Here is a 17,986-nt window from a genome sequence, read left to right as displayed (position 1 = left end):
TAGAAAACAAAAAATAGTGTGACGGTGGCCTGGAACGGAGCCAGCAATATCTCAGAGGTACGCCTGCATATAAAAAGCATAAACAGTTATCAATATTAACAAAATATTTTACTTATTTTTTTAAAATGTTGATGTGTTTGATGCATATTTAGCAGAAACATATTTCTGCAGCAGCACAACATCAGTCTAATACACCCGTTACTTGAACAAGGTACACAAAATAATTTTATTGCAAGAGATCAAACTCCTTAGTAATGGCACCTGCTGGTAACATAGGGAAAGTGCCCTTAATACATTGTAAAATATACAGAGACATGAGGCAATTAGCAATAACAAAACATTTTCACTTTATAAGCCCAGATATGTTCTGTCAGATCAGCAATGCTAAGGCAACAATAAAGTCTGAGAAAGCTGAGGAGACAGCCTGTCTGTTCCTTGACACTTCTGAATTTCCCTTCATGCTACTTAACGTATACATAACAAAACTACAATTTGTCCTATTTTAATATCCAGGTCTACATGATACACTATGGCCCTGATGTTTTCAAGGTAATGAAATCTCTTATGCAAATGTTACATGTAAGGAAAGTCTGCCATCCCAGTGTCTCCACCTCTTTATTTATCACAACAATCACTTGAATGTGCAATGAGCTGAAGCTGTGTCTCAAGTGTTTTGATAAGACATTGATAATGACTGGGCTGGGGAGCTGCCTGCATGTATATAAGGTGCTCAGCAAACAGGACTCAAACATTCAGCTCTTCACAAGAGTCAGTGCATCTAGCAATCATGACTGCTCCACAAAAATCACTCTTATTTTTGCTTTGCCTTCTTGGCTTCAGTAAGGCATTTGACATTGGATTATCCACCAAGTGTGTCTCTATACCCAAAGAGATGGGCATGTGCCATGACATAGGCTATTCAGAGATGAGGCTCCCCAACTTGATGGGACACACAAGCATGGCAGAGGTTGTGCCAAAGTCAGCAGAGTGGCAAAACCTGCTGCAGACAGGCTGTCACCCGTTTGCCAGGACTTTCTTCTGCTCCCTTTTTGCACCTGTCTGTATGGATACGTAAGTACAACTCTCTTGTTATAGCTACATTTAGCTTACATATAGACATGTACTCAGTTAAAAAAAAAATAGAAAAAAATTCTAGGAAAGAAATATAAAACATTCATATTCTATTGTTTTTTTTTGTAATTTTTCTTATATGTTTAAAATCCTATTTTATTACTTTTTTTTATTATTTTGAAGTTTAACAAATTAACATGTTAAATAAATAAAAAAAAGTACATTTGAATTATATATATATATAAAATGTAATTTCCTTTCCAATTCCAAAATCTAAATTTACCTGGCAAAAAATGATATACAGTAATGCAGTATATTACAAAACATAGAACAATGATGCACGGTGCACTGTCTATTTTCTGTAATTCAATGAATTATTGGAACCTAACACCCACAATCTAATTGTCAGTTATATAAACAAACAGCTTACAATGTCAGCTTTAACACTTACTGACTGACTGCAAGGTGTCTGTAGATAAGTCCCTTTCATTTGTTTTACGACTGTTAGCCCATATGTCCATTCTGTCTCTAGAAAGTCAGCTCATTTGTACAGTGCACAGTAGTTGTATATATTTGTCTATAAACTAATGAATGTTGTTTTCTTTAGAGATGACTTTATAGTGGTTAGACTTATTTTATATTGATTGCAATATAAACTTGGATCTGGCAGTTCTGTAGTTGCTGAAATGAGCCTAGCAGGGAACAATTAGACTTGAATTAATTACTGAAGGTAAATATTAAAGGATCACAGTGACACTGACCTGAACACTTTATTGCAGGTTCATCCAGCCATGTCGCAGCATGTGCATTGCTGTCAGAGATAGCTGTGCCCCTGTCCTAGCCTGCCATGGGCATTCCTGGCCTGAAAGTTTAAACTGTGACCGATTTCCTGCTGGAGAGGACATGTGTCTGGCTACACTGAGCAATGAATATCAATATATTTACAAAGGTAAGCAAGCGTTTCTTACAGGGGACTACTTACCTGAGATAAGTTGGGGTGGTTATATTACTAGAGGGAAATACAATATATATCTATAGAAAATTCTAAAAGATTGTTAGAATTAAATAGGGTTTCTTCCTTTTTGAACAGTAAAGGGATATGAAACCATACGATTTAAAAAAAGTTTCCAATTTACTTGTATTATCAAATGTGCCTCGTTACCATGGTATTCTTTGTTGAAGAGATGCCTAACTAGGTCACCAGAGTACTAAATGGCAGGAAATAGGGCTACCATCTAGTGCTCTTGCAAACGGATAGCATTCTTGCAAAACTGCTGCCATCTAGTGCTCCAGACACGTGCGTACCCCTGAGGTTCCATCCCTGCTTTTCAACAAAAGATACCAAGAGACCGAAGGAAATCTGATAATAGAAGTAAATTAGAAAGTTTAGAATTGCATGCTCTTTCTGAATTATGAAAGACAAAAATTTCATGTCCCATTAAGTAACTATCAGTGATATTCAGTTTTTCTGGTTCCTCAATAAATAGACAATATTATTATTTTTTTAATTTATTTTTACTCCATATAAAGAAGAGCATTTAGTTTTCCTTTGAAAGCTTGTAACCCAATACAAATGTTCGAGTTGTCGCTATAAGCCCGGGAGCAATTGATATCTAGGTTGTGCACAAACACTCATTTCTTATATTAAAAAAGCTGTTTTAATATATATATTCAGTGCTTTTTGACATTGATAGAATTGTGTTGCCTACAATGTCCCTTTAAGTAGCCTGAATTTGCATAGAATCTTTAACAACTTGCTCCAACGATTAAGATTTATTTTTGGTCTGAAATTGTACAAAAATTATAAAAAATAATAAAAGAAAAAAATATTATTTTTTCTATTATTTTAGAACTGCCAAAGCCAACTTGCCAGGGCTGTCCATTAATTGAAGAATTCTTTTCATACAAGACTGTACTGGATGCCTTCTGCGACAACAACTTTGGTGAGTATGATTTTGTAGATAGGAAATATTATGAAAATAGGAAGATTCAGACTCGTATACAATGATTACACACGATGCATATTAGTCATGAATCCCTTGCCTTTTAGATGTGGCTTAAAGTGATGGTAAACTCACTATAATGACAATGCTATTTCCTAAAGCTTTTATTTCAAATATACCTTGTATATTCTTATTTCTTTACTAATCAATGTTTAAGACAGAGTAAATTACTTTTTTTATTTGCAGGATTGCCTGTCCCTGGCCGCCTCCGTGTAAAAAATACTGATTGTGAAATTTGATTGACATATGGCGCATCCAATAGCAGATGCACCATACGCCCTATGTATTTGATCTTCAGCACGCTCCCGTGCCGCTGCTTTGAGGGCTCTGAATTAGCAATGCACACTGCGCAAGTGCAGTTATCAGATGAGCCGACAGCGGCCTCATGTAAACAGACTGTTTACATGAGGCCGCTGTCAGCTCATCTGATAACTGCACTTGCGCAGTGTGCATTGCTAATTCAGAGCCCTCAAAGCAGCGGCACGGGAGCTTGCTGAAGATCAAATACATAGGGCGTATGGTGCATCTGCTATTGGATGTGCCATATGTCAATCAAATTTCACAATCAGTATTTTTTACACGGAGGCGGCCAGGGACAGGCAATCCTGCAAATAAAAAAAGTAATTTACTCTGTCTTAAACATTGATTAGTAAAGAAATTAGAGTATACAAAGTATATGTGTAATAAAAGCTTTAGGAAATAACATTGTCATTATAGTGAGTTTACCATCACTTTAAACTTTGATCCACAAGTGAGGCAAGAAATATTGTTTATATAAATAAGGGTCTTAAGTAGTTACCAAGTTTTTTTGTGTGGTTTACAGATAGAGCAAGAGGTCAGTGTATACAAATAACAATAAAGTAACATTAAGAAAAACTATTAAACACTACTGTAAAATTATACCATTTAGCATACATTCAATTCCAGTTACTTGTAGTTTCTTTGGTTTTCTTAAAGGGACAGTCAACTCCAAAATGTCTATTGTTTATAACAGTGATTTTTAACCTTTTTTTTGCCGTGGCACACTTTTTTACATTAAAAAATCCTGTGGCACACCACCATCCCAAAATTTAAAAAAATCACACATTGTAGCCTAATACAGCATATATATACACATACACACATACTGTATGTATTGTGCTGTTATGCCATGCCTCCTACAAACTACCCCTGCACTGGGAGTAAAAAACAAGCAAAGTATAAAAAATATGTCACACTGTTGTCAGTCTGCCGTGGCACACCTGAGGAGCTCTCAAGGCACACTAGTGTGCCACGGCACACTGGTTGAAAAACACTGGTTTATAAAGATAGATAATCTCTTTATTCTCCATTCCCCAGTTTTGCATAACCAACACATTTATATTAATATACTTTTAACCTCTGTGATTACCTTGTATCTAAGCCTTTTTTGACAGCCCCTGATAACATGGCTATTTATTTATTATCTATTGACTTGTATTCTAGCCAATGTCATGCACAAATCCACAGGAGAGAGCAGAATTTTATCTATATGGCCCACATGGATTAGAAGTCTCTTGTTGTAAAAAGCATGTGATAAGAGGCTGTCTGTAGTGGCTTAGAAACAGGCAGAAATTTAGAGGTTTAAATGTTATAAAGTATATTAATATAACAATATTGGTTGTGCAAAGCTGGGGAATGGGTAGTAAAGGTGTTATCTATTTTTTTAAACAATAACAATTTTGGTGTTGACTGTCCCTTTAAAGTAATAATTTTTACTACCTCTATTGGACACATATTGTACTGTTTGTCTATATTTGCAGCAATCCCCTAACCTGTGTTGTTTCTTGTTCCTTCAGCTATTAAAGTAAAATTGGCAAAAAGAAGGTCCTCATCTGGGCTCCATGAATATGGAACAGAAGGCCAAGTTGAGTTTATCAATCAAGGTCTGCTCCTTCCTTATGATACACGAAACATGATTGAACAGTGGCTTCTAATAAATGAGAATTGTGCTCACAGGCTTGTCCGTAACAACAGATCAATGGTTTATATCATCGCTGGAGATATTCACCATGGTAAAGTTGTAATCAACAGGATCTTCCACTGGCAAAAGAAGGACTCTCAGTTAACATTGGCCACAAGGAAATGGAGACACCATAAATGCGAATAGAACTCTTAGTACTTATTATCTGTAAATACTCAAGGCACTATTTCTAAAAGAAGCATATGTAAATAGATATATATTGTAAATGTAAAGACTTATTATAACAGGTGGCTGGAAGGTCTGGCCAATGTGGCTATGTACAAAATATTTCCACCGTTCTATATGAGATTTTAGCAATTACTATATGAGATGTATAAATTGTGAAAATGTAACTATAAAATTATAATATTTATCATTACTGAACTTATTTTTTGTGTGTTTTTGCCTGTTGGTGTGAGAGCATTTTATGTTATTAGGGTAAGAATACAAAGCAACAGCCAATACTATCTATATCTTCTGCCCTTCAACTATAGTGATGGTCTAGGTAGGGTGGAATATACTTAAAGGGACAGTTCACCCCAAAAAAATCTCACCTTTAAATTGTTCCTAATGATTCATTTTACCTGCTGGAGTGTTTTAAATTGTTTACAAGTAGCTCCTTTACCCCTATTTTGGCATTTGAAATAGCTGATTTAGCCTATGGTATCCAAACCTATACTGAAAGTTTCTATACTGGAGTATATTCTATTGAATAGCCTAAGTAAACACAGCCAGCAGAAGATATTACACTCTCAGTGGGGGGCATGATAGTTAAGTAATAAAATGATAATTTTCCATTGTTCTCTCTAAGTATTGAGCTTTGGTTTTCTAGACAAATATAAGATAAGGAAGCAAGTCTGTGTACATAAAAGTGATAACATAATGAGATCTGATATTACCTGAAGCTCAACCCATTGTAATAGGCTGTGGTTTAAAAGCACAAAACCAGCTACTTCATATACACAAAAAAAAAACGAAAAATGCAATTTCTCATAAATGTTATACTCTGCAGCTGGTATAACAAGTCATTGAAAATACATTCATATAAAAACAATTTTACAGTGTACTGTCCCTTTAAAGGACCAGTCAACACTGTAGGTTTGCATAATCAACAAATGCAACATAACAAGACAATGCAATAGCACTTAGTCTGAACTTCAAATGAGTAGTAGATTTTTTTTTCTGACAATTTTAAAAGTTGTTTTTTTTCCACTCCCCCTGTACCATGTGGCAGCCATCAGCCAATCACAAATGCATACATGTACCATGTGACAGCAATCAGCCATTCACAAATGCATACACACTTATTCTTGCACATGCTCAGTTGGAGCTGGTGACTCAAAAAGTTTAAATATAAAAAGACTGCACATTTTGTTAATGGAAGTAAATTAGAAAGTTGTTTAAAATTGCACGCTCTATCTGAATAATGAAAGTTTAATTTTGATTGAGTGTCCCTTTAATGACTCTTTTTTAGTACTGTAGGCTAGTCCATTAGTTGAGCCTTGCTATTTACTAAGCTGAGATAAGGAAAACACAAAGCTATGATGAAGTAGAATGAGAAACAACTCCATAAAACATACACCTGAACATAATTTATTAAACAGCTATAAATAGTGAAAATATAGTCCAGATTCCAGGAACAAGCAAGACTAGAATGGAATAAAAGCAAGGTTATTAGAATAATACTCTATCCTATCTTTACATCTATATATGTCCCTTTCTCTTCCATGTGTCTTCATTCTAAATCTACATCCAATTTTCTTTAGCACTTTTTTTTTACATTTCTCCTTCCATTGTCTTCTCATCTTTTCTTCTTTACTTGTTTCCCTGTCATTTTCTGTTTCCACTCTTTTTTTCATTCCTCTACTTTTCTCTATCTTTTTTTCTGTGTTTTTCTACCTCACTTTTCTCCATGTTGGCATGTTTGAGCTAATAGCTACCGATATATAATTCTCATTAACTGGCCCATCATTTTAAAGTGGTTTCAGGTATGGACACATTTAGGGCCAGCCCATAGCAAATAACCCACTATTGCACATGAAATCATTTTGAGCAAAACATCAAATGTAATTATGATAAACTTGTTTTTCTCAAAACGTCAAAACACTTTACCAGTTACCTTAAATTACCTTAAATTGGACTTTATACTAATATATAGGGCCAGATTTATCATTGATCGGTTTCACATAAATTGTGGGGCACATTTTGCTCCCCATATTTAGCATTGCAAGACTGTACACTCTTGCAATGCCTCCCTTCCCACACATCCAATTGCGCTAGAGAAGGGCTTGTCAGTCACCCCAGTAAAATCAATCTAGAGTGAGTTACATCTGCCAATTAAGGGCTAGATTACAAGTGGAGCGGTATTTAACGCTCCTGATCAAGCATTAACTCCGCTAGAAGTAAGCTTTTTGCTTGCATCGGGTAGCGCTTGTATTATTACAAGTTGAAAGTAAACTGATTTTGTTCATGTGCTAATCAGATGCGTGTAAAAAAAAAACTAACTTAGAATATTGCATGCGTGATAATCAATTCCCCATCGAAGTCAATAGAGCGTGAAAGGTAGAAAAAAAACTAACACCCTACTCAAGCGCAAACCTGATTGCATATTCTCAAGTGTGCTAACCGGATATGAAAATATGAATATTTCACATTACAATATTCTTTACATAGAATATGTTCTATTTATTCATAAATACATATTTCTACATACAGTATTTTGGTACAATATATATATATATATACCTATATATAAATGATTTTATATATATATATATATATATATATATAGGTATAGATATATATATACAGATATATATAGGAATATCTATTTAAAAATACATAGAACATATTCCTCTATGTGCAGAACATTGGAATGTGAAATATTTAAAGTAAATACAAAGTATAACATTTTAATAAATATGAATATTGCATAAATATGCTTTTACATGTTTTTATCTACTTGACTGTAAAATGCACTTATATATATGTATATTTATGTATACATATTTATTTATATGTTTCAATGTGTAAATATGCCTGTAAATACATATGTACACAAATATGTACACACATAAATACATATGTACACACACACACATATACAGTATATATATATATATATATATATATATATATATATATATATGCACATACATATCCATCTTTAGACATGTATATCTATGTGTCTCTATGTTAAAGCCCTTTGCCTGCCTTTTTTTTTTCTAACACCTGAGATCTCATATCTTTGAGCCCTTATAATTTTTAATATGAGCAGTAAACCCGACGACCCGCAAACACCTGGGAACTGTTAACGCGCCACTCATAAACTGGCCTTTAGAGGGATTACTTCACAAAAGTTGGAAAACAGCACACCTGCCTCTTGGTCTGTGGGGCACGGAATATAGGACCACGTCCAATTTGCAATCCAATAGAAAAGAAAGGGTATTCCAGCATCAAAAGTTAAAAAGACTTTTATTTTTTTCACATAGGGTCCACAGAAATAGAAATAGTGTAGTATTTTCTATTTCTATGGCCCCTATGTGAAAAAATAAAGTTCTTTTTAACTTTGGAGGCTGGAATACCCTTCTTTTCTTTAGAGGGATTAGGAAGCAGCAGTTTAAAACTGCTGCTTTACAAATATCAGTTGCAGATTTAAATGAGTGAGCCTGCAGCCGATTGGGGTATTTACCTCATAATAAATCATAGACAGGGTATGTTGAGATATAACTCATGACCTGGCATAAAAAAAAATTAAACCGAAATAGTGTCTCTTATATCTCTTAAAACACTAGCAGTTGCCCTTATAACTTGATAATATATTTTTTTAAAAAGAAGAAAAAATAGTCCCCTTTATGTGAAAAGGGAATGAGCCTAGAACTAACATCTGTATTTTCTATTTTTTTAACCATCTTCACACCTGAAGTGCTATAGCTAGATCCTTAAAGTGAATGTAAATTTTGATGATAAAGTGCCTCGATTAAAAACAGGGGCACTTTAATTCATCAAAATTTACATTTCATTCGTGATGTGAAAATACTTACCTTTTAATCTTGACAGCCGCTGCATCGCTTCCTCCGCCTGTCGCAAAGCCTCTTCCTGGGTCTAAAATGAGGAATCCGGCTTCCTCTAATCATGGCGTTGAATCAGACACAGATTCCCCCGGGGGGAAGCTGTGATTGGAGGATGACCGATCTGTCATTTCTGACGTAGGAAGAGACTTGCGACGACCGGGTGCAGCTGGAGCGGCTGTCAAGTTTAAAAGGTAAGTATTTTTTCACAACACGAGTGAAATTTTGATGAATTAAAGTGCCCCTGTTTTTAATAGAATTCTTAAAAAAACGGGCACTTTATCATCAAAATTTACATTCACTTTAATACAACAATTTAAATGAAGATCATGGAACTTAAAATATCCTAGTTCAGTCGTAAAGGCGCCAGGAATTGGCAAGTCTCATGTCTGTGCTTTGCAGATAGCTAACTTGGGGCTAGATTTATCATAGCTGAGGCGTACAGGGGCACGTATACGCGCCCCTACGCCTCAGCTCGCCTGTGGTGAGGCGAAATTACCCGTAGGTAATTAACATTGCACACGAGCGTAATTTTGCGCTCGCGTGTAATCCCGCCCCCTGCCTGCGCACAACCAATCACGCGCGGGCAGGAGCTGTCAATTGAATTTCGCCAGTTTAGAGGTGGCGAAGAGTTTAGGGAAGCAGCGGTCTGGTGACCGCTGCTTGTTAAATCGCGGCGAGCAAGTTCTTGTGAGAACTTGCTGCCGTAAGGGCTTAATAAATCTAGCCCTTGGTATACCGACTTGCCTGTGAAGACTATACCTACAAGTCACCTTTTGGGATTAGTTGATTATGTAAATTTCTTCAAACAAGTTATTTTAGTCTATTAACCACAAGTTTGTGCACCACAGTAAATCTCAAAATGTAAGATGATAAGTAGTTTAACGCAAAGATATTATTTCAACAGCCAAAAAAGCTTTCTTCTGAGAGATGGTGCCTTTCGGCAGTCATTTACATTGAAAAATATTATTATTATTATTGTTTTTTTGCATAATGCCGCAAAATTTGCCCTGGAAGCAATGTTTATGCATTCACAAACATTTCTATTATTCAAATGTAAGCTGAAATCTAGACTATAATTATAGTCTCCATGCTTGTTGTCCACAGTATAACTATGCAACTAATGTAGCTAATATTGAGGTTACACACAGGAGTAGTTCCATTTGTATCAGGGTTTATTTAAATGTTTTTTTTTTCTAGATTATCTACATTGGCCTAAATCGTAATAATATGATGGATAAATATTGGAAAATATAAACTCATATAAAAGTTATACAATAAAATAAAAGTGCCTCATATTTGCCTTTTAATAAAATACCTAAAAAACTCAACAGTTATGAGAATGGCACTTGCAATATGTAACCTTTAGGACTCAAGACAAGTGGCTATATTGACACTTCAGACAATGGCACTGAAATTAGTCTAATGAAAATGGAAGCCCAAATCCCAGACAGGAGGGAGTATAGGAGAGAGATCCCTCCCCCTGCTAGACCTGTCTGCAGATTGATGAGGTGCTAAGGGTTCAGCACAGGGGGTCTAGCGCATAAATACATAGAGGGCAGGTCTGTTTACATGACAATAACAGGGCCATAAAATGAAAGCGAACAGTACAACTCTAAATCCAAAATGCTGCCTTCAATGTATCATGGAAAATGTTCACCAAATCAGATAATCTGTGCATTCCTTTTAACAATTAATTTGATTTAATCTTCAGCATCAACTACTAATAACTGTCACTAATAAATTGTGATTTAAGTGTCTGTAAAACAAAGACAAAACAGTAGTAAACATGCTTTTAGATCCTGATCTTAGTGCTTTACTCTTCTGATGGCTAATTATATAGATTTTAAATAACATTTGTGTATTTGTTTAGTATTTCTTCTATATTGTTACTTAAAAAAACAACATAAAATAATTTAACTTAAAAGTGCAAAAAGAAAATGCTTTAAAAGGGACATGAAAAACTTTTTTTTATGATTTAGATAGAGAATACAATGTAAAAAAATTTTTTTCCAATTTATTTCTATTCTCAAATTTGCTTCGTTCTCATGTTATTCTTGAAGAGATATCTAGATAGGTAGTTTGCACGTCTGAAGCACTACATGACAGGAACTAGTGCTTTTATCTAGTGCTCTTGCTAATGTATAACATTGAAGCAAAATTGTAGCCATTGTAGTGCTACAGACATATGCACACTTGTGAACTTACCTTTCTGCTTTTCAACAAAGGATAACAAGAAAGCAAAGAAAATTTGATAATAGACGTAAATTAGAAAGTTGTTTAAAACTGTATGCTCTATCTGAATCATGAAAAAAAACAAATGTAGGTATTATTTTCCTTTGCCGTGTATTGCCCTGTTGTGTTTAACTGATGCAAAGCCAGCTCTAGAGGAGCAATGCACAGCCAGGACCTATCTAAACACATCTATGAGCCAATGACAAGAAGCATATGGAAGTAGCCACCAATCACAAGCTAGTTCCCAGTAATGCATCCCTGCTCCTGATCCTACATAGGTTGCTTTTCAACAAATGATACCAAAAAAAGAAGTCAATTTAATCATAGAGGTAAACTGGTCAGTCTCTTAAAATTGCATTCTCTATCGCTACCATAAACGTTTAATTATCACTTTCATGTTCGTTTGAATGGTCTATTCTTGATTAAAGAGATGGTAAATCCTAGCATTTATGAAACGCTAGGATTTACCATTGGACCAAATAAAAGGGGATTTTCATTCATCAAGTATAAAATACTTCATGCTGAAAGCTCCATTATTTGTTTGCAGCGTTTGCTGCACTGAGCGGCTAAGGCAGCCCACAGCAGAACACTATTTGGCTGAGAGGTGACGTTTCCACCTCTAAGCCAATAGCCGTACGGAAAATCCTACTTGGCGCCGTATATTACCCACTGCCTGCCCCTTAAGACAACATTTGTTCTATGGAGCAAAACTACTGGAGCAAAACAAATCTGCAAATATTTCCCAAAAACAAAGATTTACACAAACTGTTTTCCAAGCGTGTTTCTAAAGCATTGGTGTTGTAATTATTATTTTTCCACATCACTAGCAGTTTTCGTTTGATGTGTGAAATATCTTGTAACGGGCATCTCATGAAACTAAAGATGTTAATGGAAAGAACACCTATTAACAAAACTGTTGTAAATATAAGTGGAGATGCTCAATTAACTATAAAATAGTTTAAATATAACAATACCATTTTAAATATCCCTTTAATATTTAAACTTTTATATACATTCTGAAGCTCATTTGCATAGCCTTACCCAAAATGCACTGCTCCAGTGGAAACACAGTTTGCTGAGGCTCTCTGTGGAGGAATGTGCAGATGTGCTGTATAATCATATATTATTATGTGTAACTATCCTTTAGAAATAGTCATTCACAACGGGAGTCATATAAGGAACAACATTTTTTTATCACTTAAAGCTATTTTACATAAACACATTTTAACAGAGCAATGTGTTATACATATTTTCTCAGAGATAAAAAAAAAAATAGAAAAAGAGGTTCTTTAAAAATTAGGTTATATTTTAAGTCAAGATTTACCATTTGAAAAAGAAAAGTATTATTAAAACTTGAAAATTCACATTATATAGCAAATAGTATAAACAAGGTAAAATGTTTTTTTTATTAATAATTTCTTAAGAGGTTGGGAATAAAAGTGATAAAAGAATAGAATGGACAGGGATTCAAATATGCTAAAATGAGGGAAAGAGATTGAAGAATTTTTAGCTGACCCCTCCCCCCAAAAAAAGAGAGCTTGTTCTCCCTCCCCCTTTCCCATGGAAGTTTTGGAGATTCTATATAGAAAGAAATTTTGGGTGGAGTCATCCAGATTTATTTACTGTAAATTGATGTAACGTTTTTACCTCAATACTGTTATTTTCTTGTTAATGATGGTCTGAGTATTTTGAAAGTTCAATGAATGTTTAAATCTACTGATAGTTATAATAACTGGAATTTTTTTTAACTTAAATGATAAAATAAAGGAAACAAATCCTTTAGAAATAGTCATATACTATATATAGTGTGACTGTATGGTCATAAGCCCATCTCTCCTGTAGATCACCTAGCGTAATAAAGATGGAATATGACAGATGGTAATACATGGCAGAACCTTCTCCCCCCATTTACACAGGTGTCTTTTCATTTACTTTGTGATCATCGCCTTTTGTCACAGAGCTGCAGAATAAACATAAATAAATAAATGATGATAATATCACAGATCTGTAAAGTTCCACAAGCACCTCACTTACTCTGCTGCAGAAATATATCCCCACATTACAAAACGTAACATAAATGGCGGTGTCTCCCCCATGCCTCGGCTACAAGGCAAGCAACAACCCACACCCTACCAATGTTCACAGCCATCACTATCAAATAGGAGACTTTTGGCAAATGTTTTATTTGTTCTAGATTTGATGGAACCAGTCCAGAAATATAATATATCAGTGTGTCTTCTAATTCCTGTACTTCTTAGAAGGAAAAAGAACCACAGATTTCTAGCATACATTTAAAATATCATATTTTGTTCTGACATACAGAAGTATATGAATTTTGACCATGGTGCTATAAAGAGGAGATGACTTACTATTGCAGTGTAACCATTTACAATGACATGAAAGTTAAAATGAAAGGAACAGTCTACTTGAACATTTTTATTGTTTAAAAAGATAGATAATCCCTTTATTGCCCATTCCCAGCCAGCTTTGCATAACCAACACAGTTATATTAATACCCTTTTTACCTCTGTGATCACCTTGCATCTAAGCCTCTGCACTGCCCCTTATCTCAGTTCTTTTGAAAGACTTGCATTTAGCCAATCAGTGCTGACTCATAAACAACTTTAATCAGAATTCAGGCAGAACATACAATTTTGAATAACTTTACTATTTACTTTTGTTATATATATTATATATATATATATATTTTTAATCTTTTGTTGAAGCTTTCATGGCAGCATACCTAGGTAGGCTACATTATAATAAAGTTAGTAAGCAGTAATTCCACATTCATGGTGATAAACGAATCCACTGGTGAGGAGCCAATTAGGCCAGCATGTGATTCAAGTCCACAAAAGCAGCTATGTCACCAGTCACCGATCCGACAAATGCATGAGTACAGGGAGAGGTATCACAAAAACAAAATTACAGTAACTGGTGCCCTGAAGCACTTTGGTGAAAAACAACCACATGATTGGAGACATCTAGGTGATCATGATTTGGGACAGTGGTAATCACCATCTGGCTGTACAGTTTGAACAATATTAAACCATAGTTTATAGGGCCATTGCCCTCAAATTGTCTTCTTCCTTCAATCTAAAAGTGGGAATTTCAAAAATGTGTAAAGACCCTGTTTTGTCATAAAAATATATATATATTTCTGCTCTCAATAAAGCACTGTTTTCTTGTCAGATATACTGACTCAACAACAGAGCTGTGTTAGTGTCACTTTTAAGGGATATGAAACCCATTTTTTTCCTTTCATGATTCAGATAGAGCATGCAATTTTAAACAGCTTTCTAATTTTCTTCTATCATTCAATTTTCTTTGTTCTCTTGGTATCTTTTGTTGAAAAGCTTGGATGCAAGCTTAAGAGCCGGCCCATTTCTGGAGCATGGCAGCAGTTTTGCAGGAATGATATCCATGTACAAGAGCACTAGATAGCAGCAGTATTTCTTGCCATGTAGTGATCCAGATACCTATCTAGGTATCTCTTTAGCACAGAATATCATGGGTACCAAGCAAATTTATTAATAGAAGTTGGAAACTTTTTTTAAAATATATGCTCTGGGGCCGAATTATCCTGAAGGCTTACGCGGAAAAAGGGGCATCAGGGGCCGTTCGGCCCTTGATAAATCGGCCCCTCTGAATCACAAACAATACACCAGTATTAGTTACACACAAACGTATTTCCTGTCAGTTTAAATTTACATTTTACTCTCCTGTGCTGAAGCTGTTCTTTTCACATATTGAAACATAATTAGGTGGCCAGCAACAAAGTTGCAGGACAACCTATTGTTATTGTTCGGATTATTAGGTGGCCAGCAACAAAGTTGCAGGACAACCTATTGTTATTGTTCGGATTATTATTATTAGGTGGCCAGCAACAAAGTTGCAGGACAACCTATTGTTATTGTTCGGATTATTATTATTATTATTATTATTATTATTCTTTTTATTCCGCCAAGCTTTGTATTCAATTGCCCATAACTGCTTAACTGTTTTTGCAAAGCTCTTAAAATCAGGTATGCTGGTACAGCCTATTGCTGTGCTACATCTCATGCAAAATTGAACTCATAGGTCACATGCTCTGGCAGCCATATTGCTTTTTGCGACAAATTTTGACAAACGCTTAAAAATCTTTAGCTCTGGAACTGCTTATGTTACAACTTTGAAACTTGCTGTGCTTAGTGCTACTATGACCTGAAATTGCTATTGCTCAAGAGAAGTGCCTTGGTCACATGATGTGGCAGCCATCTTGCATTTTGCGAAAATATTCAAACATCTTCTTCTCCTAAACCGCTTAGTGCAATGACGCGCAATTTTGCACATATGCTCCTTGCAAGGTCCTCTACCAAGTTTGTTCAAACTGCGATTTTTCCATAATCAACATGGCTGCTGTGAGATATTAACCTTTTTATCGCCATTTAATTGCGTAATTTTGCACTTTATACATTAGTTTTACAATATTTAACAATATTACAGTGTAATAGACACATGATTACACATAGTCATAACCCTTAAAAACAATATTGCAGTTAAAATTCGCATTGCGCAATCGCCTTCGTGAAATAAAACATTTGCAAATTTTCATTTAAACTTGTTCAAAATTGCTTAACAATATTTTTAAATTCATAATAAAACAAAAACCGTTTTACAAAAATGCTTTATTTTTGCCATGTTTATTGACATCTATAGTGAGCACTATTGTGCGTAATATGTAGGCTGTATATCTTACGATCGGGCAGCCATCTTGGTTTACGCGAAAATTTCGAAAGTCTATTTTCTCTGCAACCGCTTATGTAAGAACTGTGAAATTTGCTGTACAGTCTTATATTGTAACCTAGAGTCACAGTTGTTCATGTTGAAGGAATTAGTCACAAGCTGTGGCAGCCATCTTGGTTTACGCGGAAATTTCGAAAGTCTATTTTCTCTGCAACCGCTTATGTAAGAACTGTGAAATTTGCTGTATAATCTTATATTGTTACCTAGATTCATAATTGCTCATTAGGAGAGAATCAGTCACATGATGCGGCAGCAATATCGATTTTATGTTTATCGTAATTATTTGTAATTCAATACTTCCTCTTTTGAGTCAATTGCTCACAAAACACAAATTACTTATGCTAAACTCTTGAAATCAGGTATGCTGGTACAGCCTATTGCTATGCTACATCTCATGCAATATTGAACTCATAGGTCACAAGGTTACGCAGCCATATTGTTTTTTGCGACAAATTTCGAGAACTGCTTAATAATCTTTAGCTCTGGAACTGCTTATGTTGCAACTTTGAAACTTGCTGAGCTTAGTGATGCTATGACCATTGCTCAACAGAAGCGACTTGGTCACATGATGTAGCAACCATCTTGCATTTTGCGAAAATCTTTAAACATCTTCTTCTCTTAAACCGCTTATTGCAATAAAGCGCAATTTTGCACGTATGCTCCTTGCAAGGTCCTCTACCAAGATTGTTAAAATTGCGATTTTTCCATAATCAACATGGCTGTTGTGAGACATTAACCTTTTTATCGCCATTTAATTGCGTAATTTTGCACTTTATACATTAGTTTTACAATATTTAACAATATTACAGTGTAATAGACACATGATTACACATAGTCATAACCCTTAAAGACAATATTGCAGTTAAAATTCGCATTGCGCAGTCGCCTTCGTGAAATAAAACATTTGCAAATTTTCATGAAACTTCTGCAAATTGTAGATGTCTATAGTGAGCATTAGTATGTGCAATTTGAAAGCCATACATTGCATAGCTTGGCGGCCATTTTGTTTCGTATGCGCCATTTTTAAAAACTATAAAAATCTTCTTCTCCGAAACCGCTTATGGAACAGACTTGAAATTTTGTTTATAGAGTTATCTTATGACTAGCATTCAGATTTGTTCAAGAGAAGTTGATACGTCATGTGGTTTGGCAGCCATTTTGAATTGTTCAAAATTGCTCAACGATATATTTAAATTCATAATAAAACAAAAACCATTTTATAAAAATGCTTTATTTTTGCCATGTTTATTGACATCTATAGTGAGCACTATTGTGCGTAATATGGAGGCTGTATATCTTACGATCGGGCAGCCATCTTGGTTTATGCGAAAATTTCAAAAGTCTATTTTCTCTGCAACCACTTAAGTAAGATCTGTGAAATTTGCTGTACAGTCTTATATTGTGACCTAGAGTCAAAGTTGTTCATGTTGAAGGAATTAGTCACAAGCTGTGGCAGCCATATTGGTTTACGCAAAAATTTTGAAACTGTGTTTTCTTTCCAATCGCTTATGTTAAAACTGTGAAATTTGCTGTATAACCATATATTGTCACCTAGAGTTACATTTGTTCATGTTGAAAGTATTGGTCATATGGTGTGGCAGCCATTTTAAAAAACGTAAACATTTCGAAATTGTTTTTGTTTCCAAATGCTTATGTTAGAACTGTAAACAGTTGTTATATAGCTTTATTTTCTGACATAACTACTTATATGGCATTGCAAAAATAATGCGCTGGCCACCTCTATTGCTGCTTGCAGCTATATTTATTATTATTATTATTATTATTATTATTATTCTTTTTATTCCGCCAAGCTTTGTATTCAATTGCCCATAACTGCTTAA

General features: G+C 34.8%; 1 protein-coding gene across 1 annotated transcript; it reads left to right on the top strand.

Moving 5' to 3' along the window:
* Window positions 1-486: 486 nt before the first annotated feature.
* Window positions 487-5,434, top strand: LOC128664986 (secreted frizzled-related protein 2-like). The gene is made up of 4 exons (XM_053719764.1): window positions 487-1,071; window positions 1,851-2,020; window positions 2,922-3,014; window positions 4,892-5,434. The coding sequence occupies exons 1-4, from the start codon at window positions 716-718 to the stop codon at window positions 5,200-5,202; spliced, it is 930 nt and encodes a 309-aa protein (XP_053575739.1). The 5' UTR covers window positions 487-715; the 3' UTR covers window positions 5,203-5,434.
* The last annotated feature ends 12,552 nt before the right edge of the window (window positions 5,435-17,986 follow it).

This window comes from Bombina bombina, chromosome 6, assembly GCF_027579735.1.
Source record: "Bombina bombina isolate aBomBom1 chromosome 6, aBomBom1.pri, whole genome shotgun sequence".
NCBI lineage: Eukaryota > Metazoa > Chordata > Amphibia > Anura > Bombinatoridae > Bombina > Bombina bombina.
Note: the sequence above shows the minus strand (reverse complement) of the source record. Positions and strands in the feature narration are given on the sequence as shown.

Excerpts from the sequence above, each read along its gene's own strand:
- LOC128664986 (XM_053719764.1), top strand. The coding sequence starts at position 716 with ATGTATATAAGGTGCTCAGCAAACAGGACTCAAACATTCAGCTCTTCA. Across the intron at positions 2,021-2,921 it reads ATATCAATATATTTACAAAG|AACTGCCAAAGCCAACTTGC; the intron begins GTAAGCAAGCGT and ends CTATTATTTTAG. Across the intron at positions 3,015-4,891 it reads CTTCTGCGACAACAACTTTG|CTATTAAAGTAAAATTGGCA; the intron begins GTGAGTATGATT and ends TTGTTCCTTCAG.